The 27,279-nt window shown below is 42.8% G+C and overlaps 3 protein-coding genes across 3 annotated transcripts; 2 read left to right on the top strand and 1 right to left on the bottom strand.

Moving 5' to 3' along the window:
• The first annotated feature begins 1,670 nt into the window (after positions 1–1,670).
• Positions 1,671–16,352, top strand: tbc1d9 (TBC1 domain family, member 9 (with GRAM domain)). Its single transcript, XM_037472460.2, has 21 exons — positions 1,671–2,452; positions 6,041–6,151; positions 7,427–7,545; positions 7,704–7,932; positions 8,039–8,297; positions 8,674–8,881; positions 9,229–9,435; positions 9,535–9,699; positions 9,819–9,969; positions 11,460–11,674; positions 11,773–11,890; positions 11,978–12,263; positions 12,401–12,530; positions 12,709–12,807; positions 13,068–13,136; positions 13,429–13,669; positions 13,782–13,847; positions 14,005–14,091; positions 14,221–14,289; positions 14,569–14,672; positions 14,764–16,352. The coding sequence occupies exons 1-21, from the start codon at positions 2,332–2,334 to the stop codon at positions 15,505–15,507; spliced, it is 3,798 nt and encodes a 1,265-aa protein (XP_037328357.2). The 5' UTR covers positions 1,671–2,331; the 3' UTR covers positions 15,508–16,352.
• A 1,367-nt stretch (positions 16,353–17,719) lies between these two features.
• ucp1 (uncoupling protein 1) lies at positions 17,720–20,547 on the top strand. The gene is made up of 7 exons (XM_037472707.2): positions 17,720–18,156; positions 18,294–18,431; positions 18,595–18,793; positions 18,954–19,151; positions 19,270–19,371; positions 19,697–19,877; positions 19,968–20,547. The coding sequence occupies exons 2-7, from the start codon at positions 18,306–18,308 to the stop codon at positions 20,080–20,082; spliced, it is 921 nt and encodes a 306-aa protein (XP_037328604.2). The 5' UTR covers positions 17,720–18,156; positions 18,294–18,305; the 3' UTR covers positions 20,083–20,547.
• A 217-nt stretch (positions 20,548–20,764) lies between these two features.
• Positions 20,765–26,328, bottom strand: elmod2 (ELMO/CED-12 domain containing 2). Its single transcript, XM_037472708.2, has 9 exons — positions 26,078–26,328; positions 24,519–24,666; positions 24,400–24,428; positions 23,480–23,577; positions 23,223–23,352; positions 22,798–22,931; positions 21,706–21,774; positions 21,455–21,588; positions 20,765–21,335 (listed from the first exon to the last, which is right to left on the bottom strand). The coding sequence occupies exons 2-9, from the start codon at positions 24,661–24,663 to the stop codon at positions 21,178–21,180; spliced, it is 897 nt and encodes a 298-aa protein (XP_037328605.1). The 5' UTR covers positions 24,664–24,666; positions 26,078–26,328; the 3' UTR covers positions 20,765–21,177.
• Positions 26,329–27,279: the final 951 nt, after the last annotated feature.

Below are 27,279 nucleotides of genomic sequence, written 5' to 3'. Positions count from 1 at the left end.
TATGTGGTGAAAAGTTATGAGAACATAACAGGCTTTGTGAAAATGGGAATAGGTGACTCAATGTAACACAAATGTGACACAAAAAACGGTGGTTATAAACTTTGTATTAGTTGAGTGATTTACGGGAAATCTTAAAGCATTTTTCAGTTTATACAGTGAATGTTTGAGCTCGTACAGACAAATGCAGACACTATTTATTTTGAACATCCTAACATTCCCTTTTCTTCACTTTTTGTAAAGCAATACAACGTTTGGGGAGACATTTTGCATGTTTTTAATTGGAATAGAATGGACAGTGTTGCCAATGCATTTACATGTATGAGAATAAAAGCTCAGTAATGTCTTTCAGCTTCTGAATCTCTGAACCAGATTTCTTGTCCCATTTACCGCCTGTTGGTCAAGTTGATGAATGTAGATAAATCCTCTATTTTTTGGGAGAGTGCCTGATTCAACCTCCGGGTTTTCTTTGACTCCTCCATGATGTGACTTATTCTATCCATTTACCATTTGGGCTCACTGATACACTCTTAACAGGAAGAACTTCACAGATGTTCCTGTGTCAAATCTAAACTATGATCAGAAGAAAATGATGTCACTGATGATGTCATGGAATGTCAGGTCAGAGCAACCAAGCTTTGAAAATAAACACTAATTAAATCAAAACAAACATTAAAAATACATTTTTACCATACTTTTCTAACACTTCCCTCTGACCACATGTGCAAAATGTAGTGACATACTCTCAATGTAAGAGTGCATTTACCTATTGAGCTAGTCAATATCTCATGAGGTCAATAATGCTCAATGCTTGACTAATCAGATTCCACAATATCTTGCCCTGGATTGGTGAGAAAACCAACAAGGCTCATCACAACACAACTTTGTCCTGGGTGCACACTGCACAGGCGCTATTGACAACTACGTTCCCACTCCCAATTAAACAGCTGCCTGTTGTGTTGAAGAAATGTTTCTACATGGTTACATTATGTGGCTGTTCAGATGAGCTTTATTCACTGCGCAGTGGGGACAGAAGTTTCACAAAAGGGCTATTTGTCCAGAGTGAGTTCAGGCCATGATCATATACAGGTTCTACGGGAAATTCATCCATCAAAAGGAGGGGGTTTGACCAAACTTCTCAGGAAGAACAAAGGAGCTTATCAGCGCAGGGGGGAAGTAGCGCCTGAGTTCTCGGCTCACAAGTAGATTTCCATAGAGGTCTGTTCAATAGAGGTTGGCTTTCCACATCTGGCGATGGTGGAAAACTCCCGTATGAAGGTCTGTTCACGTTTCTTGGCCGTCGGGACCCAGGGGGCTGTAGGCTTTACGTTTTAGTTTAAAAAAGCATAGCACAAAGAAGTATTTTCTGGAGACATTTCAGGACAGGTTTCAGACGTGCTCATGGCCAGACCACACGGGCTTCCCCCTCTCCCTGTAAGCATCCCTAAAAGTCCCCAAAACCAGACAAAAGTCCCATAACAGCTGCGTCATCCAAGAGTTTCTGTGTGGTATTTCGATTTCAAACAGTGTGTATTTGTTCCTCATCTCTCACATTATCACTTTCCTCGTGTGGATATATGTTGATCCACAGTACCTTACGGGCCTCCACCTCCTGCGCGTAAATAAAGCGAGCGCGTCACCGGCCCGTCGGTGACGCGCTCGCTTTATTTGCTCGCGGCAGCGCCACAGCGGCGCAGAAAGGGGGCGGAGAAGGAGACGAAGACGACGGCTAAGACTAGCGCGGTGCTGTGGGGTTTAGTGCTGAGATTATTATTTTTTTCCTGCTCCGGTACACGCAACCGACACCGCAGAACGGACCGTGAACTGTTTCGTTTGTGAAGAGATTTCTCCTCGGCGCAACGAGGACGCGCAAGGAAAACGTCACCGACGCGATCACACCTGCACGGGAGCATGCACAACAAAGACTGATCAGGCACTCAAACCAAACCGCGCCACACCGAGCAAGGCGGTCCCACGACAGCTTCTCGAAGACATAGATTTAAAAAAAAATAATTGTACGCATACAAGAGGCGTGTGTTGTGAAGGTTTGTGTCCGCGACGTTTGGTGTTGGACTTCCACATTGCAGGCCGTTCCGTTCCGTTCCGATCCGTGCCCGGCGCGTTAAACTATAGCAGCACTTGCCTGCTGGCGTTGCTTTCAATCGGACTTCAAATAGTTGACTGTATTTCCTGGGTCGAGGAGGAGAATACCGGTCCTTGATCGGTGTTTTGATCCCGGCTGGAAGCATCGCACATCCCGGTTGGACCGGTCTAGGGGTCGCCCTCGGCAAGCCTCGCTGTTCAATGTCCCCTTAAAAAACAAACCGCAGAACTATGTGGGTCAGTCCCGAAGATGTTTTACTGGCGGGCGCATTATGGATCACCGAGAGAGCGAATCCATATTTCATCCTCCAAAAACGGAAGGGCCACGGGGATGGAGGCGGGGGACTAGCGGGTGAGTCCTAAACACGATATCACGAAAACATTATTCATGATCTGTTTTTTTATGTTGACATGGTGGGTGAATATATATATATATATATATATATATATATAGCCTAAAATACAACAGATGGAGTGTTTGTGTTATTTGATATGAGGAAAGATGGACACGAGGGCGGTCACATGACCAATCAGCTGTCACAGGTGGCCTTTCACCTGGAAGTGAAGAGTACAACGCTTGATTTTCCCTCTTAATTGATTTGTTCACGTGTCCAGCCTGCTGGGGATGAAGGATATACCTTTGATTGAGTATGGGAGCATCGAGGGGCGAAGTCCTGTAAATCTACTGTGTGATCATACGGTTACACCAGAAATTCTGATAATAAAATGGCTATTCCTGCTCGCAAGACGCATTTAGATTTTAACAACTCATCAACGATGCAAACGATCGTCCTTGCAGATTTTGTGCGGGTGGCAATAGCCGTGGAGTCTCGGCAACAGCGAATCTATTTCAGACACCTCTTTGCTTGTTCATGCTGAATCATTCCCCTTCCTCTTTCTCTCACTCCTCCTCTCTCGTGCTTATTCCATCCAAAATGGGTCAGACGGGAGCATGAGGTGGAGGAAAACCTGGACGAGGTTAAGCATATGCAAATAACTCCTTGAGCCTGCTGTCTTGTTTCCTCTCTGGATTTTGAAATGTGATTTAATTTAATTACGTTTGGCCCAGATGGGAAGGTCTGGTTTTTGTAAAACGAGATGCACTACACATACGGGTACTCCATCACATTGATGAATGTCTTTCAAGACAAGTCCTGTTTGTCCCTGTCAAAGTAGACCGTCATATATATTAATTGTAGTGTAGCTAATAAAGGTCTAAAGGATAGAGATTTTGCATTGTTGACCTTTTTTTGATTATTATTTACAAAAAAAGAGCTGCTGCCCTGATTTTCTCAACCTGGTAAGTACTTGATTTAGCAACACAAAGTGAATCCGTGAATTATGTCATTGTTATGTAAAGGCGGAGCTTGCTGACATGTGCCGAGTGCCAGTTGGCACCATTGACCAGCGACACTGGCACTGCCCAGAAGCACTGCTTTCAAGAAGAGAGGAAAGCGATCAGCTGCACCAGCACAGAGCATCTCACATCGCCAGGCACCAATATGGCTGCTCAAAATAACCAGGCTCAAGCGCTGACATCAAGGGTTTGCAGGGGCCCAGTGATGTTTGGTAGAAGGACACACTTTCAGATATAATTCCTCCAAAAAAAAACTCCGTCGGACACATTGAACAATGGATTCTGATTCTTTAAATGTCTTCAACCACCCATCAGTTTCATCTTGACTTCGGTTCACATCATTTATCGAAATAAGTAAACAATCGTCGTTTTTCCCGCTATGTTTCGGGATCATAAATGGTGTTTTGTAGCATTAAGAATAATAATGTAAAGCTGCATTGGTGTGAGCAAAGGCATTGAGGACAAAATAATGCCAGCAAGCAAACCTGAATGTAAACGATGCAAGTTTCAAACCTTTTGCGGTACAATGTTATTTATTTATGAAGGAATATTTTGGGGCAAACTGTATATAAAATACAATTTGACAAAGTAAAGGTCGACAGTATGGGATGTATAAACTTAATAGAATGATATTTAATGCAATTTGCTTCACACATCCAACCTGAGTGTCACTTAGTCTCATCTAATAACAGGGTTTGCATCTGCTGTATTTTATGGGACTGTGTGGAGCTGGAGGGACGTCTGGGATCCTGTTGTTGTCTATTTGTGGCCATAAGCATTATTAGTCAGCATTTTCGGAGCGGAAGCTAGAGAATAGAACAACATCTTATTGAAGAAAAAAAACATGCACAACATGACATTTCAAAACCCAGCTGGTAGTAACTGTATGCTTGACAGGAAGTGTGCGATAGTGACTTTTTTGTAGGCCTCACAGTTGCTCCGCAGTTGAAGAAATGGTGAAGAAGCTGTAAAATGCACATCTTTGCATGTGTGGACGTACGTGATGATGATGACGACGCAGGTTCAGGTTTCTGTTATCTGAGACCGTATGGATTTTGCTGTTTGGATTTTGAGGTTTGAAGGAGCTTCTGTTCCTTTTTGTGCTCAATGCAAACATCCTCCCACAAGATGTGAAACAGTTTCGTTGTTTCTGGGCCGGTGATTTGTTTTTTTTTTGCTCTAACAACAGGACACGGCTTCGTGTTTTCTGTTTTTGTGAGAGGCGCACGAAGCATCACATGATTTCCTAGCTTGTTTTGCTCACGAGGAAAGCTTCCCCCCCCCCCTCCCCCACCCCCCCCCCCCCCAGGGAACAATAGACGAAGCAGCCATTGCAGCTGTTGTCTTTGCTTTAGAGGCCGTGCACCCACTCGTTCAGCGTGTGATAGGAAGTCTCTATGAAGGCAGAGAGTTTGTCATGGGCTGACGCTACAGGGACAGGAGATGTTCCAGGGGTGGCGCTTTGTTAAATAAACGACCCATGGTGGGTCCATGCCGACTTGGGAGCTGCTGTCTTTCTGCGTGTGTTTGCGGTTTCACTTGAATCAATGCTATTGGAGGGGGGCGATGTGGATGTCAAGTGGTCTGACACTTTCAGTGGTCTCCCTTATGGTTTGTACCCCCAAGTTTCCTGCGTTAAACCTCAACTGGTGCGTCACTAACCATTGGCTGTATCGTGAACTTTAGTTCTTATTTGCTTGTTTTTCTTACTTGACTCTTTTGAAAGGAAACGTTTAAATCTATCACATTTAAATCTTTCTCACGGATATTTTGGTCCAGACTGTTTTAAACCATGTGATTTTTCTTTTTTTTTTTTAAAGAGGAAGTTGTGTTCACACACTGAGCATTTTGTTTGTATTCTCACAAAGGGCCAAAATGATATATATATATATATATATATATCCTATAAAATATTTCAACTTTACTCGCATGTCTCTCATCCTCTTTCTGTGTGACTCGTACTGGGTTTGCCCTGACAAGCTGTTGAATAAAAATCACCCGTCTGTCATGGCAGTTGAATGCTCTTCAGTTACGTCATTATTAATTAAACATGCATTTCAAAAGTTTGCAACTCCCATTTATTTGTAATAAGGTTGATCGTCCCTGGTTATGTCTTCATTTATCGCCTGGCTTCAAATGACAATGTAATTGGCTGTCCTCCCCCAGGTATAAATACGTGCAGATCACTGTACCCTCTTGCAAGTAAACAAAGGCATCGTGTGTGTGGAGCAAAGTCATTCAAGGCACAGGATGTTTTCTCATCTTAAACCACAAGACCTCATGGAATTCCCCATGTTTAAGCAGAACGAAGGATCTGAAAGTGTTAACTTTGAAAAAGCGTATTAAGCATTGCACAACTTTATAGTTGTTGTTGCGTGTGTGTGTGTGTGTATGAGAGAGAGGGCTTTTGTTTCACAGCACATTTTCAGGGTAACTTGGGTCATGAGTTAATTTTAGTGTGTTGTATTTATTGTTTTTGGACCAAAACATGGAGTTCTTTATTTAGCCTAATCTGATTTGAATTTGAAGTAAATATTTGCTTCTGGGCCTTTTTTTAGTAACCGTGTTCTTTGGCTCCTGCAGGTTTGCTGGTTGGGACCCTGGATGTCGTCTTGGACTCGAGTGCTCGGATGGCCCCCTATAGGATCCTGTACCAGACCCCTGACTCTTTGGTTTACTGGATCATTGCTCATGGTGGGTGCACTTTAACTCTCTTCTTAAGAAATTGTGAGTATAATAAATGTGCTTCATCTCTCCTCAAGTCCACGTTGAGAACTTCAGTTTGTTGGTATAAAGCACTTGCAGTTCTCGCATCTTTACTCCAGTACCGGCCCCTCCATGTTCTCATACCCACCCTCCCATGTTAGCTGTTGAATGCCAAGCATTACATCATGCCCCGGTGGATTTAAAGCGCAGGATCAGGTTTAGGAATCAATTCTCCAAAATGAGTGCATGTTGTGTTTTGGGGTTTTGTTATGAGTCCACTTCGTCTGCTCGTATCTTAAAACAATGTAATCTGTGTATTCTCTGTATGTAGCGCTTGTTATTTCCAGTGAGAATAAGTCTGAGGGAGTAAATCATCAATCGAGTAGCAGCCACACTCCAAATCGATTAGAAGCAGCACTCTTCTTGTTTGCTGTGTAATTCACTGACATAATGTCAGGACAAGCTCTGACTCAAGACTTCAACGGTTTCATCTCTTAATTTGGTGGTCTACATAACGTAAGAATAGTTTGCATACTCTATGTTTTTGCAGACCACAGCGGTCCTAGTGGTCACATTTGAGAAGTTTCCACTAGTGATTTTTGCTTTCTTTCAAGTTCGAAGGCAACTCAATACAAATGAGAAATGATAAGGAAACTTAGAAATACAATCAAGATGATGCACGGTACGATTTTGATTGAATTAAACTGCTGTAATTATTTTAGTTCTTAAGTCGAACAAGGATGGCTATGAAAACACGTCGGCCTCATTTCACGAGCACTGATGGTTCTCGCTGTCTGAAATGGAGGCCTAAATAAGACCGGCCTGGCTTTGAAATGGCAGCTGCTCCGAGCCGCCTCTCCCTCGCTGCCCCCCCCCCCCCCCAGCCCTCAAGTGGTCTACACAGAGACGTGGAGCAGTGTTGCAGTAGTGGCTGATTTAGTGAATGTGCACTCACTGGAGGGCTGTTTGCAGCAGTGTTGAGGGATAATGGTCCACTGTGGCGGCCATTACTGCGATCAGCTTCTCCGGCAGCCCAAGGAGATCTGTTTGGACCTTACTGATGAAAGGAACAACACAGACATCATTTTGCTGCTTTTGGACCTGGAAGATATTGATTTTATTGTACTTTTTTATATTTGACTCACACCGATGCTGCATGTGGCTTTTCCGCCACCAAATACTGAAACCTTAAAGCGCCATAATCCTCCTGTGAACCCAGTGGCCCAGTGCTCTAACATGTAATCTCTTCCCTTTGCTCTGCAGGAACCTCCCGTAAAGAGATCACAGAGCACTGGGAATGGCTGGAACACAACCTGCTGCAGACTCTCTCCATCTTTGAGAACGAGAATGACATCACCACCTTTGTCAAAGGAAAAGTCCAGGTACCTACTCCAGACCGAAGGAATCAAAATGTAGCTTGGCGTTTAAACTTTAAGTCGTAACCACTACCAGAGCGGAACTAAAAATGTACTACATACGGTCCTGTACATGTATGTATGTGTATATACGTATATATGGCTTTCTGCTCATGCCGCCTCAGGGCATCATCGCGGAGTACAACAAGAACCACGACGTCAAAGAGGACGACGACACGGACAAGTTCAAGGAGGCCAGCGCAAAGTTTCGTAAGCTGTTTGGCATGCCGGAGGAGGAGAAGCTGGTGAACTATTACTCCTGCAGCTACTGGAAGGGCAAGGTGCCACGACAGGGATGGCTCTACCTCAGCATCAACCACCTCTGCTTCTACTCCTACTTACTCGGAAAAGAAGGTTGGCTGTATTTATCACCTCGGAGTCGACTTATACCATAACATGATGGACACTTTAATGATTTCTCCCTTCTTTTTTTTTTGGATGCCTTTTTTGACACTGTTAGTGAAGCTGGTGGTGCGTTGGGCAGACATCACCCAGCTGGAGAAGAGCGCCACCCTCCTGATGCCCGACGCCATCATGGTGAGCACCCGCATCGACGCGCACGTCTTCTCCGTCTTCCTCAACATCAACGAGACCTTCAAGCTGGCGGAGCAGCTGGCCAACATCGCCATGCGCCAGCTGCTGGACAACAAAGGCTTCGAGCAGGACCGCACGCTGCCCAAGCTCAAGAAGTCCCCCACGAAGGTGTCGGCACTCAAGAGGTGAGAGGTTCACAGTTTGTCATCCAGACACTAAGGGAAGTGCACATTTTAGCTGTAAAAAAGCGCAATGTAGGTGTGTTGGGAAACTGGTCTCTACAGGCCCTTTAAGAATGGCCTCAGGATCCCATTTCTGCTTGAGCAACACATTTAATGTCAGCAGTGTTTGGTTCCACTGCCGTATCAAGGTTGTAAGAAGGTTGCTCTTTCATTAACACGGGGGATGCTTGATCGTTAAGCTGTGTAACATTACTGGATAGTTTCATTGTTTTGCTTGTAATTGTGATTATGTCAAACCAATCTGTCGATAAGCTGTGAAATATTGACTAAATTCTTAGTGTGAAATGACTACATTTCTTCTTTCTTTTTTTTTCTTCAGGGATTTGGATGCGAGAGCTAAGAGCGAGCGTTACCGGGCGCTCTTCCGTCTGCCCAAAGATGAAAAGCTAGACGGACACACGGACTGCACTCTGTGGACCCCCTTTAACAAGATGCACATCCTGGGACAGATGTTTGTCTCCACCAACTACATCTGCTTCACCAGCAAGGAGGAGACTCTGTGCAGCCTCATCATCCCACTGCGAGAGGCAAGTTGGCTAAATGTAGTATAGTGTATATTCTTCCTTGTTTCCATTTCACCTGAATTGTTTACTAAACTGCCTTTTAACCATAAGTAAAGTATCTCGGCTGGGAAATTGGTTTCTAGAATAATCGGTGCCATCCAATTAAAAGATATTGATTTCAATAAAGGTAACTGAACCTTATTATTCTGGAAAAAAATATTTGAGCATTCGATTTTATATTAAATTGCTTATGGAAATTGCTTGTTAGTGTGTTCCTAAATTCTGACACATTTCATGTCTGCATGTCAATTACTGCATTATTTTTTTTTTGTTTAACTGGGATCCTGGGATGTTCCTCATTGTTCTTCCAGGTGACCATCGTGGAGAAGGCCGACAGCTCCAATGTGCTGCCCAGCCCCCTCTCCATCAGCACCAAGAATCGTATGACGTTTCTCTTTGCTAATCTGAAGGACCGAGACTTCCTGGTCCAGAGGATTTCTGACTTCCTGCAGCAGACCACCTCAAAGATATACCTGGAGAGGGAGCTCACTGGCAGCCTGAACAGCTCAGACGACGAGGTGAAAGATTATTCTTTTGCTTTCGCGTTGAGTAGGGCCTATGAAATGCTGAGGGAATACCTCTAACTGTGTGTGTGTGTGTGTGTGTGTCACCTCCAGGTTTATTCGCAGCCTGGATCTGTGCTCTCCAGCAGCCCGCCGCACAGCTTGAGCTCGGAGGGCGAGCGCACGTTCAACCTCAACGACAGCAGCGTTCCCACAGCCACGCAGGCCCTCATGACCATGTACCGCCGCCGCTCTCCAGAGGAGTTCAATCCCAAGCTGGCGAGTTAAACCCACATTTGTCACGCAAATCTTTGAGTTTCCAACACAGAAGCAGAACAAATTACCGTAATTGTGCTTCTGCTCCTGTCATGAACTAGTTTCTCCCCCTCTTCGCTCAGGCAAAAGAGTTCCTGAAGGAGCAGGCGTGGAAGAACCACTTTGCAGAGTACGGGCAGGGAGTGTGCATGTACCGCACGGAGAAGACCAGGGACCTGGTCCTGAAGGGAATTCCTGAGAGCATGCGAGGAGACCTCTGGCTGCTCTTCTCTGGTGAGCAAATGTTGACGGGCCTGGAAAAACACATTGACGCATGGTTAAGTCATGGTGTTTACGTCATACCTGAGGAAACCAGACCCGTGATCACAACACCACATGACACACCAAACATAACCACAGACTTCCTGTTGACAATTAAATAACGCAAGAAAGAAATGATCATTTGAAAAGCCAATGAGAGACATGAATACTATTATACTAATATAGTATATACTACACTAATACTATTAGTGCTGCTACTGTTACAGCAGCACAACTATTTCACACAGACTGTATTTACTGGGAGGCCAAACTACAGTGTACAAATTATCCGGATGAGGAAAATTAAGCTTTTTATGCTGATATTCAAAAGCCGTGCATACGTCTTCTTCCACGAGGGCTCAAACTCAACATTTGAATCGTGGCCACTGAACAATGGAATAAAGAACGATTGGTAACTTTCCATGAACCGGGGAGGAGCTGTGGTTCATGGAAACCTTTTTTTTCACTTTTTTTTTTTTAACTTTCATTCTTTGACGTGCTGCATTTTGATGTCTGCGCCCACTTTCCTGTGTGCAGTCACGCAGCAGCTCGTGCTGCTCCTCACCTGAGCAGAGCTGGGTTCCAAAAGGCTCCTCCCCCCCCTCCGCAGTGACCTATATATGGATCACATGGCTGCATTGTGTTCACCTTAGTCACTCTTACTATTCGCCTGCAAGAAAAGAGGAGTAACATGTTTAAAACATTCTGTGGTTGACCTAATTAGTATCTTTTTTTCTTCTTTTTAGCACAAAAGGAATAACAAACAGTTCGAGCTTCATATGCCGGTTTTCTGAGGCGTGTGGATAACTGAGAGAAAACCTCTCTCAGGTTTTACTGAAAAGTTCTTCACTTGAATACAATAAAATAGATAGCATCTGCTTTTTATTGGTCCTTGTAAGTTGTATGCAGGGTTGAGTGCAAGTAACTGAAATACATGACAGAAGCTCAGATTCAAATCACAAACATGATTGATAATGTAGTTTATTATACTGTGAAAACAGATACCCTCACCTGGCTGGCTCTGTTTAGACATAGTTTATAGATGTCTTTTTTAAAAAATCTAACTAGCTCAATCCATTTTTTATCCAAAAATCTGACTTGTTATTGTTTTGTTACTTTTGCAAATGATGATACACTAACTTAAATATGTATTTTGAATGAAGTATTTGGTCAATTTTAAAAAAGTGCAATTAGAACATTTTTTCTGTTTGAACATAGTATTTAGTACCATTTTTATATTTGATTTTTCTTTTTATGTTTAACTTCAACCCAGCTATTTTACTTTCATCTAATTAACCTTTTACTCTAGTAACTCTTAAATGCCCTTTTCATCTGCTTAAAAAAAGTAGATTTTCTCATTGCATTTAAATACTTAACAGCTTTGCACTAAAATGACCCCTCACAAGGACCATCACCCTCACGCCTGTGGGAGAAGATTTGAGCTGGCGTTCTGTGTCCCACAGGAGCCATCAACGAGATGGCCACCCACCCCGGGTACTACGAAGACGTGGTGGAGAAGTCGATGGGGAAATACAACCTGGCCACGGAGGAGATCGAGCGAGACCTGCACCGCTCCCTCCCCGAGCACCCGGCCTTCCAGAACGAGATGGGAATCGCTGCCCTCCGCCGGGTCCTCACGGCCTACGCGTTCAGAAACCCCAACATTGGATACTGTCAGGTACGCGCCCTCCTCCCCCCCGCCGTCACAAGCTCAGCGCCGCAGAAAAACCTGGCGGGCCCTTGAACTCGGCTCTTCTCTTCCCTGTTGCGCCAAAGGCCATGAACATCGTGACTTCTGTGTTGCTGCTCTACGCCAAGGAAGAGGAGGCTTTTTGGCTGCTCGTGGCGCTCTGTGAGAGGATGCTGCCCGACTACTACAACACCCGGGTCGTGGGTGGGTTTCATTTTAGGGTGTGGTTGGATTCCCCCCCCCCTCCGTCTGTTTTAAAATGTCTTCTCCTTTTCTCCACGCGTTCCCCAGGAGCCCTGGTGGACCAGGGGGTGTTTGAGGAGCTCGCCCGCGAGTACGTCCCTCAGCTGTACGACTGCATGCAGGACCTCGGGGTCATCTCCACCATCTCCCTCTCCTGGTTCCTCACCCTCTTCCTGTCCGTCATGCCGTTCGAGAGCGCGGTAGTGGTGGTCGACTGCTTCTTCTACGACGGCATCAAGGTCATCTTTCAGCTGGCGCTCTCGGTGCTGCACGCCAACATCCACCAGCTGCTGAGCTGCAAGGACGACGGAGAGGCCATGACAGTGCTGGGCAGGTGAGGAGGGCCAGAGGGGACCAAATACCTTAAGCTATTAATCCTGGGGGGGGGAGAAAGACTTTCCATTCATCCGTTTAAAAAAAAAAAAAAAATTGAGTTTTTGATCATTTTGTTAAATGATGTTTGTGTTGCAGATACTTGGACAGTGTCACCAATAAGGACAGCACCCTCCCTCCCATCCCCCACCTGCACTCATTACTGACCGACAACGGGGAACCGCATCCAGAGGTCGACATCTTTAAACTGGTCCGCAGCTCCTACGAGGTATGTAAACTGGCTGATGACCCGTCCGTTGTCTTCTGTGTTTAGTGGGGACGTGTGCGGGGGAAAAGAGGAATTTTCAATTGATGTGATTTGACCCTTTTTCACTTCACATGCAGCTGTCTCCAGCTCAGATGGGTTGACCGATATCTCTCCATGTTTGTCCTTCTCTTTGGATCAGAAATTTGGTTCAATCCGTGCAGATGTCATCAAACAGATGCGTTTCAAACAGAGGCTGAGGGTCATCCAAACGATTGAAGATACAACTAAACGCAATGTGGTAAGAACCCGCTAACACATCTTTAGTGATGCTAGAATTAGATTAAATGTTTGTAAAATCATAGAAGTACTGTATCTTCTAAAATGTTCTTGCTCATCCCTGTTGTCAGCTGAAAAGTAGTCTGAGAAAACTCTATTAGTTCTGCAGGTCAACTTAGATTTGAGCTCTGAAACCCAACAACATTCCTGTCGTAATCGCACACATCGAACAATAATTTAATTCTTCCATTTATACCTACTGTAATTACATTATGTTTTCAGGTTAGGACAATTGTAACAGAGACGGCCTTCAGCATTGACGAGCTGGAGGAGCTCTATGTTCTCTTCAAGGTGAGTTACGTGTTCATGTTGTTTACCTCCAGCTAACACTTATTTGTTCCCTACAGAGGAAAGAAATGAGGCATCGTGAATGTGAACCATGAGCCTTTCTTGAGCTGCATCAACTTGGTTGAGATCAATTTGCTACATTATTTGCTTTTATTCTTAGAGTTGCATTGTGAAGCAATGTTTTGCTTTCACCCCTCTAAAAGCAGCTCTATCCTCGCGTCCCTTAACCTTTTTAACCACTTTTAATTTGTTTTGCGTACAACATTTCAGTCTCTTCCTGTCGTCCTCTCTTCAGGCGGAGCACCTGACCAGCTGTTACTGGGGCGGCAGCAGCAACCCGACTGAGCGCCACGACCCCAGCCTGCCCTACCTGGAGCAGTACCGCATCGACGTGGAGCAGTTCAAAGGCCTCTTCAACCTGCTGTTTCCCTGGGCCAACGGCGCCCACTCGGACCCCCTGGCTGTGCGCTTCTTCCGTCTCCTCGACCAAAACGGAGATGCCCTCATCAATTTTCGGGAGTTCATCAATGGCCTGGGTAGGAAGTGTCTGTGTAGATACCGTGTGTAATGCTATTGATATTAATAATTATTACGAAAACGGATTGATGTGTTTCTAAACTCTGAAGCTGGTTGTTTTTTTTTTTTTAGGGGTCCTGTGTCACGGGGACCACACTGAGAAGCTGAAGCTCCTCTACAAGATTCATGTGATGCCTGGTGAGTGTCTGTGTGTGTGTGTGTGTGTGTGTGTGTGTGTGCGCATTGATGCAGCGCAATGAATGTCAAACTGCAGATATTATTTTTGTGGAGCATATATATATATATATATATATATATATATCTCCAGTTCATTTTTCCGACTTTGTGTCTATAGAAATGAGGCATGAACCAGAGGAAGCTGACTCTGCCTACGAAGCCACACAGTACTTCTTTGAAGACATCACTCCAGAAACGTCCCTTGGTACGAACCCAGGATCATCTTTATTTTTCAGGATGATGTTAAAAGATGAGAAGAAATCACAATCTAGCTGTTGGATTTAGTTTAATTTATTTAAATGACAAATACTTGATATTTGATCATTCTCCTTAGGTCATGACTCAAAGTGCAGAAGTGAGCGGGATGATGGCTTTGTGAGAGTTACATTCAAGACTGAAAAAGGTAGGCAGCACATTGCAAAAGGAATCCGTGTATAGATTTAACACGAAACACTGCGACCCAACACAATGTTTAGTCTCATTAAGGGCAAAAAGTAAGAAATTGCCTTTTCTGCTGTTACTTTTACACAAAATGTTAGTGCTTTAAGATTATGGCTGATTTTAATGGGCTAAATGGGATTGTAAAGTTTCCAGTTTGAATCATAAAGTCTGTAATTACAATAAAGAAGCGAAATCCCACTTATTTTAAGTGCGGCGTCGCTTTCTCTTGTGCATTTTACAGTGAAGAAACTAAACACTCCTGAATACCGACAATACCTGAAGCTGTGGAATCAGGAAACAAAACCCAACCTAGAAAACACAAAAGAACTCCCGAGGCTGAATCAGGTGAGACGTCTCCCCTTGAACCACTCGTGCAAATGCACTCTTTAGTTACCGTACAGCACAAGTGACCTCGTTTCTTTCTTCTTTGCTCCAGAGCCAGTTCATAGAGCTTTGCAAGACCCTCTACAGCATGTTCAGTGAGGACGTTGCAGAACAGGAGCTCTATCACGCCACGGCAACCGTCACCAGTCTGCTGCTGGAAATGGGAGAAGTGGGGAAGCTGTTCTGCGTCGGCGCGGAGGACGAACCGGGGGCGAGCGCGTGCGCCGAGGAAGACGACGGCGAAACCCGCCAGGAGGCGCGGCTCTGCTTCGCCCCCCCGGGTCCGGGGGACGAGCCGAGGCCCCGGGAGGAGGGGGACGGGGGGAGTGAGCCGCCGCCGCCCATGCAAGACGTCAAGCTGGAGGACTCGTCTCCCAGAGACGCGGGCGCCTCATCCGCCATGCTCATCTCGGACGACGAGACCAAAGACGACACCTCGATGTCCTCTTACTCGGTGCTCAGCGCGGGCTCCCACGAGCTGGACGAGAAGCTGCAGTGCGAGGACATAGCGGACGACACGGTGCTGGTGTGCGGCGGCGAGGGCGAGGGAAGCAGCCGGCCCGCCGCCGCCCCCGCCGCCGCCGCCAGAGGGCTTCCTCACAGCGCCAGCATCGACAAAGACTGGGCCATCACGTTCGAGCAGTTCCTGGCCTCCGTGCTCACCGAGCGAGCCCTGGTGCATTATTTCGAGAAGCCGGTGGAGGTGGCGGCTCGAATAACCAACGCCAAGAACGTCCGTAAAGTCGGGTGCCCGCCGCTCTCGGCGAGTGACTATGAGATCTCGCTGTCCGGCTGAGACTTGACGCAGACTTTTTCCCCAAAGGGAGCCGCGGTTATCGCTCGTGGTGTGTGTGTGTAAAAACATGGGAGTTTCAGAGGACAATGGAGGTAAGGGAATGTGTACGATAACGATTGAATGACCAAAAAAACTGCTGTTGGGGACGCATTTTTAAAGAGTTGAAACAATCAGGAGATTCTGTCGGGCTGAGAGGGAACGGGACGTTAATGTATGAGGTTTGCTCGGATGATGTCGGTGTGTACATGTCGTAGCTGTACTTTATACATTATGCATAAATGATATTGTAATGTCGAGCTACTAAGGCTATGTAGATGTAAACGGTTCTAAAGTTCTAAACCCGACAAATCATCCTTTGATTCTATTTGCTGTCGAAAAAAAAGCTGTGAGAATTTAATGATAAAGTAAAATTTCGCATATTGTGTAAACTCTTTCCAGCTCCACTTCTTTTCTAAAGGATAGTGAGTGAAACACACACACACACACACACACAAAAACCTTCCAAATAATACCCAATAATTGTCCTGGTGTGTTTTCTCCAGTTATTAATTGGTAATGCCATGCATTTTTGGGACTGATGGTGAAAGAATTACACTAAAAATGCTGTTGAATGAAAAGCCTGCACTTTCTTTATGTTTACAACACACAATGTGATCCCCTGAGGTGTTACGACCTTTATTTTTACATGTTTAAACTTTTTGCTCTGTACATTTTTATGTTGCAGTTTGAAACTTGTTTTTATATTTTTAATTTTTTAAACTGTATTTTAAATGTCCAGATAATTTACTCTGGATTCCACTGCATTGTCTATCACTCATCTAATTAAAAGTGTGATTGATTCGAAACTGCAGAGTATTCTTTGAGGCGTTTTAGTTTCTGCAATCAGACTGGTCATGAATTAGCGGTCAATCACACGGTTACTGCCACCTGGTGGAGATTATTTATACTACCAATCATTCACTCCAAATGATTTAATGATCGATCCTTCTTTTTAACATGTTGGGTTAATTACTACAGTAATTCCAATATTTATTTCACTTTTTAAGGTACGAGAACTTCAAAATTGTACTCGAGTAAATAATATTGTATTATAAAAAATGTCATTTTGATTAATAATAATTTCATATTTAAGTTAAATGGATGCAGGACTTTAAGATGTTGCAAAGTATCTTTTATACAACACTGATTTGCTTGACCACGGATCGAGAGACATTGAATAGTATTACAGCAAGATGTTCATTGTGAAAGTAGCCCTCAGGCTCTAATGCAACTAAGCATATTTACTCAAGTTCAGTACAGAAGTACAAATTGGAGGTCCCTTGATACGTTTTTTGTTTCTAGGTCTCTTTGTTTCTACTCTCCTGAGGTTGTGGCTCAGGTTAACCAATCACAACGGGACCTTCTGCAGATAGAGGAGTTTCCCTCTCAGACCCTGAACGATTAATTCATCAGAAAACGCCTTGTTACAACGGGATAAACCTCCTTTCCAGTAGAGATCTGTGTCCTCTTTGCTGTTTTTCTGTCTTTACGCAGGTTGAAACGACAGCCTGGTGCTGTTCATCAACTTTAAAGTCTCTTTCCTGGCTCCCACTGCTGTTTGTTTTTTTGTTTGCTCCAGACGTCCCTGCACGCTGACCGCTTTGGTTTAGCATGTATGTTCTTAATGTGGTTACCTATATCCCATTACCGATATCCCATTTATGGTTGTGAACAGAGAATCCGGTTTTAAGGTTTCCTCAAATATGACAAATACAGCAAAACTACTTGAATTCTTAACCGTTGGCCTGTTAACGTCTGCTAGTCGATCCTGGCAATTATCATTTCCCCCCCCCCCCCCCCATATAGGGAAAGGTATTATGAAATAACTACTGAGAGGCCGAGTCCGTTGTGACGCAAAGGGTTTATCTGATGCCTTGTGAACTTCAGTCACCGGCTCAATCCCCTCACATACCCCCTTCCCCTTCATTAATAAAGTTTGTCCCTGTTATACGAAGCAGTGAGGATTAGCGAGCAAAACGTATACGTTAAATCATACAGACAAAAAGATGCGCTACATTTAAATGCAAATGCTTAATGATAGAATCCCCCCCCCCCCCCGTTTCAAAAAGCGAGGCTATCAACGTGTTCAATCAGCTGCTGACACTTTCTCTGTAGTTCACACATCTCACTGGCTCCAATGAACCAACTGATAGTGCTTTATTGTGATTCTGGGTGGCGAATGCGCTCTGCCTAATAAAGTAAATAAATACTCAGATACAGAAAAGAAGGAAAATCAAATCACTGATAGAAAGAAATGACTGAAATGACTGTTTTAAAAATAAGTTTATAGATGTTTTTAATTGGGATGAAAGGCTACCGGTGTTAAAGTGCCAGAATGAGTAATGTAAAATAGTTGTTTTTCTGAAATGTTCCTGCACTGTGGGGTAAATTGAACATTGACTTTCTGAGAGTCTGTGGACTTTGATTTGACCCTTGCAGGAGTACACAGTAACGCCTCTTGATGCCATAAAAAAAAAGTCAGCCAGATAATACATAAATACAGAGCCGAAGATGCATTTCTCTTTTCAGCGGGGAGGCACGTTTTATGGATTATAATCCGACCAATCATATCCTACCGAGGATCAAAGCCTGACACTTTAGACCAACAATGTAAGTACTTCTGTTTTTATCGTCAATACACACTTGGATCGTTGGCTCGTAAAATATTTCAATTGAAAAGATGCACGGCGGTTTCCTCTTGGTCATTTTCTCTGTTTCCGTGTGCTGCTGCTTACCTGCAAATGCAGCATTAGGGAAACATGGTGGGACTTAAACCCTCAGACGTGCCCCCTCCGCTGGTGGTGAAGATGGCGAGTGCCGGGGCTGCGGCCTGTGTCGCGGACCTCTTCACGTTTCCCCTGGACACGGCCAAAGTCAGACTACAAGTATGCGCCCAGTGACACTGACACCCGTCGTTACCACACATGACATGTTTCTGTGCGGCTTGTCCTTTTAACTTTGCACCTCGTCCTTCTGTCTAAAAGTTCTCTACCTATGTTCTGTGAAGCTGGTTTTAGACTTGAGTGCAATCTGAACCTGTGACCCCAGATTCAGGGGGAGGTGAAGGGAGTCGACGGCATCCGCTACAGAGGGGTGTTCGGCACGATCAGCACCATGATCCGAACGGAGGGGCCCAAGTCCGTGTACAACGGGCTGGTGGCGGGGCTCCAGAGGCAGGTGTGCTTCGCCTCCGTCAGGATCGGCCTCTACGACAACGTCAAAGATTTATACACCGGTGGCAAAGACAGTGAGTGGTTACTTTGGAAGCGTTGACACCGAGTGATGTTTTATATGATGAGTTGGCGTGCGTCAACATGTCTCCCACATGCACACAGTGACTTACCTGAAGGCTAAAGTGAGTCGACTGTTATTCCACCGCTTGTTGCTCCTGTGTTCCCCCTTTCCAGAAGCCGGTATAGTGGCACGGATCCTGGCTGGATGCACCACGGGCGCCTTGGCGGTGTCCTTTGCACAGCCCACGGACGTGGTCAAGGTCCGGTTCCAGGCCCAGGTGAACCTGGACGGTGTGGCTCGCCGGTACAGCGGCACCATGCAGGCCTACAAACACATCTTCCAGAACGAGGGCGTGCGCGGACTCTGGAAAGGTGCCATTCAGGACGCGCGCTTCAAAATGAGTGACTCATTGAGGTCTCGCCTGCCACGACGGCGAGACCCAGAGATGATTTGTAACTGCATAGTGATCAGCTGATGTGGCTCCTTTAGGCACGCTACCTAACATCACAAGAAATGCCCTGGTCAACTGCACCGAGCTGGTTACATACGACCTGATCAAGGAGGCCATCTTGAAGCACAAACTGCTGTCAGGTGAGTGAGGGAGCTGCTGCCATGTGTGCCAACCAGCTGTCCCAGAGAGACAGCTGGTTGGTTTGAAATCCACACACCCTCTTCCCTCCCCCTCCTCCTCCTCCCACTACAGCTGATAACAGCACTCCAGTTGGAACAGTACATGGTGCATTTTTCCCTCACAGAGCTGTAAATACAGCAGATCTCAATCACTTATATTGCCCCATTCATAACGTCAAATAATCTGCCGACATGAGATTCTGTTCTACTGACTCCGGAGGCCTCTGAAGGCCCTCCGGCTACTCACCTCAATACTTTGTTTTGTTCCTAATTTTTCTCTCCACAGACAACCTTCCGTGTCATTTTGTATCTGCGTTCGGGGCCGGCTTCGTCACCACGGTGATCGCTTCCCCAGTGGATGTAGTGAAGACCAGATACATGAACTCTCCCCCCGGTCAGTACAAGAGTGCCATCAACTGTGCCTGGACCATGATGACCAAAGAGGGGCCGACGGCTTTCTACAAAGGGTGAGCTGCTCCTCTCTGACCCCAGTCATGTTTTTGAATATTTGCAACATAAAAAAAAAAATGTAAGCAATTTTTTTCTATTTCCTGTAGATTTGTGCCCTCGTTTCTGAGGTTGGGATCATGGAACGTTGTTATGTTCGTCTCTTTCGAACAAATCAAGAGAGCCATGATGGTCACAAAGAAGAGGATTGAGGACAAAAATTAAGATTTCCTTTTGACAGAAAAATCAGAACCATCACTGGGCTAAATATCAATTTAGTTCAGTTTTATTCGTAAGTGACAAAAAAAACATCCTTTGCTGAAAAGGGAATATTGTTAAGTGTACCTTTTATTTGTGTTTATGTTGAAGTGAAAGGCAGTTTGTATTTATAATTGTTCATGATGAATCCATTTGAAATTGAATGGTGCTAACTCTCGGTTGTCATAACCCATTTTGGGAAGTTAAGTGCACTTTAAGATCTGTGAATCTAAAACTGCCAATCACACATTTCAGGCAGTTTACAGCAGAGCACCTTTAAATAATACTGGTGCTCTCAGTAAAATGGAAAACAGGTTTATGTGAACTCTAGATATATTTTACTTGTTTAACAGAACCTGTGCTTGCGTTTTAACTTATGCTTTCATGTCCACCACAAACAAAAATTCAAAACATTAAAATGTGTATTTATTACCTTTGAGTCAGTGTTAATCCTCACATACCTTCCTTAAAAACAGAATAAAGAAAAGGCAATCTCCAGACATACAAATTCATCAAAACGGAGGCAGATAACCAGTTTGAGACCCACATCACTTATATTACAGGATGCAGATGCCATGCACAGGCATATAATAAAATGAATATTAAAAAGGTAGCTGTGGTCTCTGGATGAAAACATATTCCCCAGCAGAACAAGCAACAGATGCGTGTTTATTAAATAAATACAATCAAAACAGCTAAAAATATGCTAGTTAATTTGCTCTTTTTCAATAACATTTCGATTGGCTGCATGCTCACTTAGTGATTAAATCCTTACAAAAGACAGAATTGATCTCTGCAGCAGCTCTCATTTCTCCTTCACAAAAGGTTAATAAACACTGGAATGGTCATCTTTAAATTACAGAGTGTAGATTTGTGCTTTATTTTGAAACCCTTTATTTTTCGAATGAATTATTGGTCCACAATACCAAGTTTGAATTTAGGAATGACCAAAACGCTTCGGCCAGATGTTCCTGTTTTGAATGTTCAGGATCGGATCTTGCCATTTGCACCCGGATCAAACGACTTCATGGACCAAAGAGATGAGGGAATATTTGAATAATGTCAGTTGTTAGAACCGACAGTCATTGTGAGGGTAACATCAGGGTCCTGTAGATGTGTCTTGACTATGCTATGGAATTTCTCTCTGTACTGATTGAACAGCATGATGCTTTCAGGTTCTTCTGCCACCCAGAATTTATCAAATTCATATGCCAGATAACCTAGAAAAGAAGAAATCCACATTTTAGTTAATTTGTTGTAAAAAGCAGAAAACACAATTTGACTTTGCACTTAGTTTGTCATTTTTCTAGAGAAGATCGGTCTGATTTAATCCACTCACAGTATAGCTGATGAAAATGTCGGAGCTCAGGTGTGCCTGGTACTGTATTGTAGAAATGTGGTTTCAAAGCACCGCTCTTCAGGAGACTGTAGGCCATCTCCGTCAAATTGATCCCAACGATGGCATATGAATAACTGAAATATGAGGAGTGCTTAATTAGCTCGAAGTGATTGAGCATAGGAAGGGACTGGTATAGGAAGATCAGTTTTGCCTGACAATATGCCACATGCGTATGAATGAATGAATCTTACCCTAGTTTAGGATGGTTTGCATGAGACAACACCTGACGAGCTTCCTCTGTGTAGTTTTCACTAAAGAAACTAACAAAAACATGTCAGTACATCGTTCAAACAGTCAGATACTTTTCATGTACTTTGAGGTTTAATTGGCTCACCAGTAATGTTTTACTTGCACAATAACCCTAAACTTAAGGTGAACTCAACTGATTTTACATAACACACTTGTATCTCTGACCCTCGGTGGTGAAAGTATAAAGTTGTGACATGGCTCTAAAAGGCGTACAATAACAAAAAAATAATAGTATCTGGATCAATTTGGTTTAATAAAAGAAAGGAGGGGTTGTCTCCTCTGTGTGGCAGTTAATGTTTTATTAAAAATGCTGAAGCTGTTGCGTTAAATGCAGCTCTTGTAGATGTCTATCTGTCCCGGTAGTAAAGACAAAAGCCCGATTGTTCACTGAACGTCAACACATTGCAGCCTATAGAATCCTCAGGGTTTTGATATCGTCATAACGATAACCGCCTTGTGCAATATTAATTAGAAGTTTGATAACTACCCAGTGAGTCTCTTCCTTTGTGGAGACACAAGAGCTTTATCTACCTGTCTCTATAAATATCCTGCAACAGCTTTTATTTGTAAGAAAAGTGATAGTATGTTATGCAATAGAGGCCGCTAGACAGCGAGGGGGGAAACACACGCGTGACTCCACAGATAAATCATTAACCCAAGCTCCGCCTCACTGTATATGTCCCTGGTTTCTTTCTAGGATTGACAATGCAGGCGTATGTTTCTAAGTACGTGAGTGCAAATCATCCCAACAATGATGCAAATATGTATTTGGATACACATTTTCACTTTGCATGTATTAATAAGAATGTACAACTGTTTCTGCAGCAAAGTATCAAGTCCTGCTGACTGTGGATTCCCTCAGCAGGTAAGGAATGAAATCTCAGCCTCATACACACAGCCGGAAAACAAGTTTGGTTTGGTTGGTCCGCTTTCTTGATCGTATAGAGAGGATCGCTGATGGTAATGGTCTTAAAAGGTCTGTAGTGATACTATCTGCATCTTATAAGAACATAGTTTGTTGATTGAGGACTCACACAAGGTTGATTAAGCCCAGCATTCCCATTCCTCTGAAGTCAGTCTTGGGGTCATCTCCTTGGAATCCAATGTCTCCCCACTGTTTGGTTATCCTCGATTCTAGTTTGACGGCTGGCATCAACAGATCCCACAGCTGAGTACAAATAGTTCAAGGGTTACACATTGTATTTGCCACTGTACAGTGTTATAGGTCAAATATAGCATTGTCTCATCAGAAAATGAATGCATCTCATCCTAAAGGCTTAACTGCTGTAGTTGTTACTTCAGGGCATTAAGCCTTTTACAAAAGAGGTGACGGTCAATAAAATCCACTGGCACTGATCCAGACACATGTATACTTGGGACATATGCCAACTTATTGAGTGGAACAGTAACCAAGCAGCTAAAAAGATGATTAACAGGATTGAGCAGCAGCAACTCTCACCTTCAACAGCATGGCCTCGTGTTCTTGGTTTTCAGGGTTGAAGACTTCCTTTCTCAACTCTTCCACAGATATATACAGACTGCTGTTTCCTGTTATTTGTAGCAGACAGATGCGAAGGCTTTCCTTGAAGCTAAAAAAGGTAGAGATATTTCACGTACAATAGTTAAAAAATGTTACTTAAAGTAGACTTTCCGATGCTTGGAAATAACATAAATTGCTGCTGAAAAATGACCTCAATGACACTTAAACATACTTACAGTGGATCTTCTTGTGGTTTCACATTCTTCTCTTTTGTGATTTGATCGACACAATGCTCTAAATGATCCTTGTTGGTCTTCAAAGCTCCTCTTAAAACCTACAGACAAGGAAAGCACAAGAGAGGAGGGGGTAGTTATGATTCAACGAGATATCAGACAAAAGATTGCTGCTACATATTCTATACCTTTCAAAGAAAGATGACAAAGCCCTTTTGCTGCTACACTGAACGGACTGGTTGATGGGACTTTGGAAAAGGACTGATTAAGCTAACAAGAAATGTCTTTATTGGAGTCAACACATTGACAGCCTAACAGATATTAGCAGGCCAATAGTTTAGAAAGGGGCGTTTCCTTTCCTTTACATAGTTTACATGTTAATAACGTTAAGGTGTCGTGTCCACCCAACAAAGACTGCTTCATCTTACAAGATGTACTGTACATACTAGATGATAATGTGTCTGTACAGTATGTGTAGCCTCTGATTGAATATTATTTCCTTTTCTTCATGTGTACTTATTTTATTTTGTAAAAGGTAATGCACCTCTGTACATCTGCAACTAATAAATTACTTGCATTATAAATTCAACCAACTAATTTGTAATAATTTAAAAAATAATTAAAGCAAATACTCAATTTTCAAGCAATTTCAACCAGAAACGAGTGCAACTCAGAAATGGCTGAAAGTATTGACCGTTTAAAATAATTGGTATTTATCATTTTGCTGTTCTTAAGTTTGTGCAAATGCGATTATATGTTTGGCTTTTACATATTTATGAGAAGCTTAAACACACAATAATAGCAGCATAGAAAGACATTGTTAGACCACTAAGACTCTAGCAGGTCCTGGAAATCAATGGTATCACAACCAAACCACACACATAACCTGCAACCAACTAAAATATAAGTTGTAATTTTCTCACCTTGTTCTTTGATGAGCTCAGAGAATATTCTACAAAGGACACAAGAGGCAGATTATTATATTTTGAAAAAAATATACTAAATAGGAAAAGAGAAGCAGAATGTGTATCATCTATTTCACCTGCTTTTGATGTCCTAGTAGCCCCGGCTTTGTGTCCGGAACATATTCTCTGCAGTTCACATTTCCCTGTTGCTTGACGAATGAACCACTTCAGCCAGTATCTCAGGATGGATGTGTAGAGGTACGTCCAGATAAACCCAAACATCTTCTACAACATGGACAGAGAAAATTAACCAGCTACTTTGAGTCCCAGCAGACAAATTCAACTCAGCCCATCGGTGATGTACGGCCCTCTGTCCAGGGCTGATATTGACGAGTTCCATTTTAAAGCTAGTCAAGCTAGAGCTGGATTCATGAGGGATAAAACATTATTTCCATTGTTTATTAATCGGTCAATATATAATATGTATACATTAAATGATTAATTTGGTCTCATAAAAAAAATATTTCCTAGATGCTGAGGAAATTCCATCGGGTGTTTTATTATTGTGTCCAAACATTTTAAACCCCCAAATTCTTCAATTTGATTTATTATGCAATACAATGTAAAAAAAAAAAAAAGTTGGTCATTTAAGTTATTTAGTATGACAAATCACCCAACAAAGTAACTTATGACGAATTGAATGCAATAAAAGACAAAAAAGGTGTATATATATATATATATATATACCTTTTATATATACCTTTTTTGTCTTTTATTCGTCATAAGTTACTTATATATGTATATATATATATATATATATATATATATATATATATATATATATATATATATATATATATATATATATATATATATATATATGTATATATATATATATATATATATATATATATATATATATATATATATATATATATATATGTATGTATATATATATATATATATATATATATGTATATGTATGTATATATATATATATATGTATGTATATATATATATATATATATATATATGTATGTATATATATATATGTATGTATATATATATATATATGTATATATATATATATATATATATGTTTGAGTAAATTTACTCAAAACTGTCGCCATGACATCATTATCATGGCTGGGATTGAAACACTAGGCTCTATGGCGCCCTATGACCACAGTCCAGAGCAACGTTAATAGAGAGAACATATGATAGTTTATAAGTGGATCGTCAGATGGTACGCCACGAGTTCACCAACAATAAAACGGAATCATTTTAGTGTGGGAACAGCTGGCGGCAGAAGGCTCACTCAACTTGGACGAAAACCCAAAACAATAGCATTGAGGGGACTAGCAATAGCAAATGCTAACTTCAGAAAAACGTGAGCCTTCACTTTAGGTTAGGCTACAAATATTAAGGCGAACTAGCTGGCGCTTTACCAAACGGCCTTCAAACATATGAACCGAAGGAAGGTTTTCATAATCCAGCTGCGCTGACTATCATCGACAACTGTAGATGACAGTTAGCGCTAACTGCTAACGTGAACTGCTAGACAACAGGTAGTCTTCGTGTGACGTTACCAGTATGCTAACGCGAGCTACGTCAACCTAAATATGGTCGCGTGGGGAGCATTTGTGTATTTATTTGATAGTATTTTAGAGGGGCCAGTCGCTGAAGTTACTCTTACCTTTCTTTCACAGCGACGAATATTTATCCAAACGTGTCGTCCCTTACAAGCTATCCTCCGTATGTTTAATTACGGTTTGCAACGTTTCTCTTGACAACAGTCTGGCTCTGGTGAGTTCAGGTACGGACTAGAAACACCTCTCTCATCCGAGTGCAAACACACGTTTTACGATTACATTCACACATAAAATTAAAACAACACAAAAACATTCATGCCAGTTGTTTTAAGAGTATATCAGTTGTAGTTTCCTGCTAAATATAAAACCCAATCCCAGAAAGTGGCTTATTTTAAATTGTTTGCCCAATCGACGTGACGTCTTTGAATACAGCACGGTAGTGCCTTTTACCTAGAGTCTACATTTTCAACGCTGCGGCAGCGCCATCTACTGGTTAATTCGTATAACTGTCTGCACCATTCTGCACCCGACTGTGCTGTACAAGTAACGTTAAGTATGAACACAGACAACCTCTTGTCCAAATACTATGCATCTTCAGCATTAGCTGGATAGTGATTCGAAATCAGTAAAGTGTTTACAATGGTTAAAAAAAATACCACACTGGTATTATTGCAGATGTCTGGCATGCTAGCAATACATGCAGCCTTCCAGTCTACCTTTTAACTAATAAATTCCTTTGGGCTAATAGGCAGGAGGTCTACAATTACCGCATTTCATAATGAGCTTCTATCTCAAATAACACTTAGACCAGATCAAAGTCTATACCCTGGGGTCAAATGTGGACGGAGCCTGTAATCTTGACATTAAATAGGTTTTAACAGCACTGACAGACATGACACAAAATTATTTTGAAGGCACTAATTAGGTAAGCGTAAATTTGTAATTAAACTAAACGAGACTTTGAATGTTGTCTCACTTGTTCACATAAAAACGGAGTATAGCCAGGGTTGGCAAATAATTTGTTTTTTCAAGAGAAAAGGATGAAATGCAGACAATTTAGCTCACAGGAAACAGTACAAGGATGTAATCACTCAATGGAGATAGAGCAGCTCACTGAAACAGTCAACAGGCAAAGGTTCAAAAGCAGGAGGCCAGACAGGGATCATTAGTCTATGGATCAAGCGGGTAAAGGTTAAAGCAGGACAGAGGCTTGTAAGCAAACAAAACAATTTGGATGATAAGACAAGGAAGTGTAAATGAGCCAGTTACTGCAGACCCGATAAGGGAAAGTGGAAACAGGTGAGTG

The sequence above is a fragment of the Pungitius pungitius genome, chromosome 9, assembly GCF_949316345.1.
Source record: "Pungitius pungitius chromosome 9, fPunPun2.1, whole genome shotgun sequence".
Lineage (NCBI taxonomy): Eukaryota > Metazoa > Chordata > Actinopteri > Perciformes > Gasterosteidae > Pungitius > Pungitius pungitius.
This window is presented reverse-complemented; position numbering and strand designations above follow the sequence as displayed.